At 35.7% G+C, this 2,024-nt stretch overlaps 1 protein-coding gene across 1 annotated transcript in view; it reads left to right on the plus strand.

Annotated features, from left to right (window-relative positions):
* Positions 1 to 856: 856 nt before the first annotated feature.
* Positions 857 to 2,024, plus strand: part of LOC106882738 (uncharacterized) — a 7,614-nt gene continuing 6,446 nt past the window's right edge. The window contains exon 1 of the mRNA XM_014933511.2: positions 857 to 1,150. Within this exon, the coding sequence (XP_014788997.1) occupies positions 1,027 to 1,150 (124 nt within the window). The 5' untranslated portion in view covers positions 857 to 1,026. The remainder of the gene's footprint in view (positions 1,151 to 2,024) is intronic.

A 2,024-nucleotide genomic window follows, 5' to 3' on the forward strand; every position in this document is an offset into this window, starting at 1 on the left:
ACTCGGAGATTAGAAGACTTAATAAAAGTCAATGCGGTGCCGGGGTAAGTAAAGTCCTTGATGTACTTTAGCGTCTCTGCGTGTACAGTCACTGGCTACTCGGGGTCTCTCGATCCGTTAGAAGATCTTGATGAGACGAAACATGTCTCATGCACAAGAAAACCGGTCCACGATGAGTCGTATGTTTTCAATACACACTCACACACACACATACATACACATACACACACACTCACACATATATATATATATATGCTCCTACTGTCCGTCGCTGGTCGACGTTGCGTGTGTATATGTTGTGTGCGCCGTGTGTGTATGTATGTATGTATGTGTGCGCGCACACACACATGAATGTATGCATGAGAACGAAACACCACTGAAGCAAAATACATATACGTACGCATATTCTATGAATATATCCATAGAATATACGGCCCTAATAGGTCTCTCTCTCTCTATCTGTTTATTTATCTATCTATCTATCTATCTACCTCACTCACTCTCACACCCTTAAACCACTTAAATTCCCTCTTTCAGTCACTCAGTCCCCTCCTCTCTCATTAGTTCTTAGTCTTTCTCTTCTATGTATTATCTTTTCTCACGAAACACTCGACCCTTTTATTAATTTGTCTGTTAAACCAAACCAGGGCAGTCAGATGAATGTATGAAAAAAAACCTGTTTTCTTCATATTTTTCTTCCTTTCTCTTTTGTTCCCATCACACCCGTCTATACATTTGTACTTATTTATATACTTTTCTAAATCTGGAATTTTTGGAAACAAAAGAGTTCAGTTTCAGATGAAAGAATTCGAAATAAAACCAAATCTCACGTATTTATTACATTTTAATTACGGTTTTTTTTTTTGTGTTAGTTGTTACGTATTGAACCACTCCATTTATAACATTCACTCCGATACTCCAGTCGATACTGGATTTGTACATATCCGTTAATTAACTTCGTTAACTAATAATATAATTAGTCACGAAGAACTATCGCCAAGCATTTATATTTTATTCGGATCAAACATGACGTCTCGTGGTTATATTACTGTTGGTGAAGGGTCGTCTTGGCGATCTTCAGGTTTGCCAGCCAAACTGTTGATGTCGATGATGATGATGATACCGATGCTGTCTCCTTACACTTCAGCCAGTAAGTAAAACACAATAAATTTATTTTCTCAACTCTTAGCTTCTTTCTCTCTTCACCCCTCACGATGGACACTGAATCTTGGGGTCCTTAATGTTAGTCCAGTCGATCCCTCTTCAAAAGTGACTCGGCTGATTTCTTCCAGAAAGAAAGTAGAGACTAATCGATCCAGTTCGGGACTGGTATATTACTTATCTACTGCACAAGATAAATCTGAACTCAAAAGGACTTAAATTTAAAGGGCAGAATCCCTCTCCCCTATTCCCAGAACAAATACTTCTAAAGACTCCACAAACACGTCATTCCCATTTCAGGTTAATATATTGTTATATTATCACCCAGTAAGTGAGAGATGCGGGGTTCAATTTCCATCACTTACCCTCTTCTTCTTCTTTCATTACGGATTGTGTAACATGATGAACAAAGAAACGAAAGATCTGAGAAATCGAACGCATTTGATAATCGATGACAGCCAGTAATATTTCTGTAATAACGCAAAACTGAACTAAAAGATATTTTTTCTATTCTATAATAATCTGTTACAAAATAAGAGGAAAGGTCATTTCTGGACTGTTAATGTATTGAAGACACGGTGTTGTAACTTCGAACTGTGAATACCCATCACTTATTCCTTCATTTATTTTCTTGAGATTCTTATATTTTATACACCGTAAATTATGATTATTATAAAAATGTTTTAATATTTTAATTTTTCACCCATTCTACTATTTCCCAACTTACTAAAACTCTCTCCTTCCTTGGTCTATATTTCTGAAACATTTTCAAAATTATATATTTCAAATATCATTGATTTCAATTTTATCAAAAACATTTTTTCCAAAATTTCAATTTTCTCTACTTCAACTCCTCTTTTTGT

Source organism: Octopus bimaculoides, chromosome 20, assembly GCF_001194135.2.
Source record: "Octopus bimaculoides isolate UCB-OBI-ISO-001 chromosome 20, ASM119413v2, whole genome shotgun sequence".
NCBI lineage: Eukaryota > Metazoa > Mollusca > Cephalopoda > Octopoda > Octopodidae > Octopus > Octopus bimaculoides.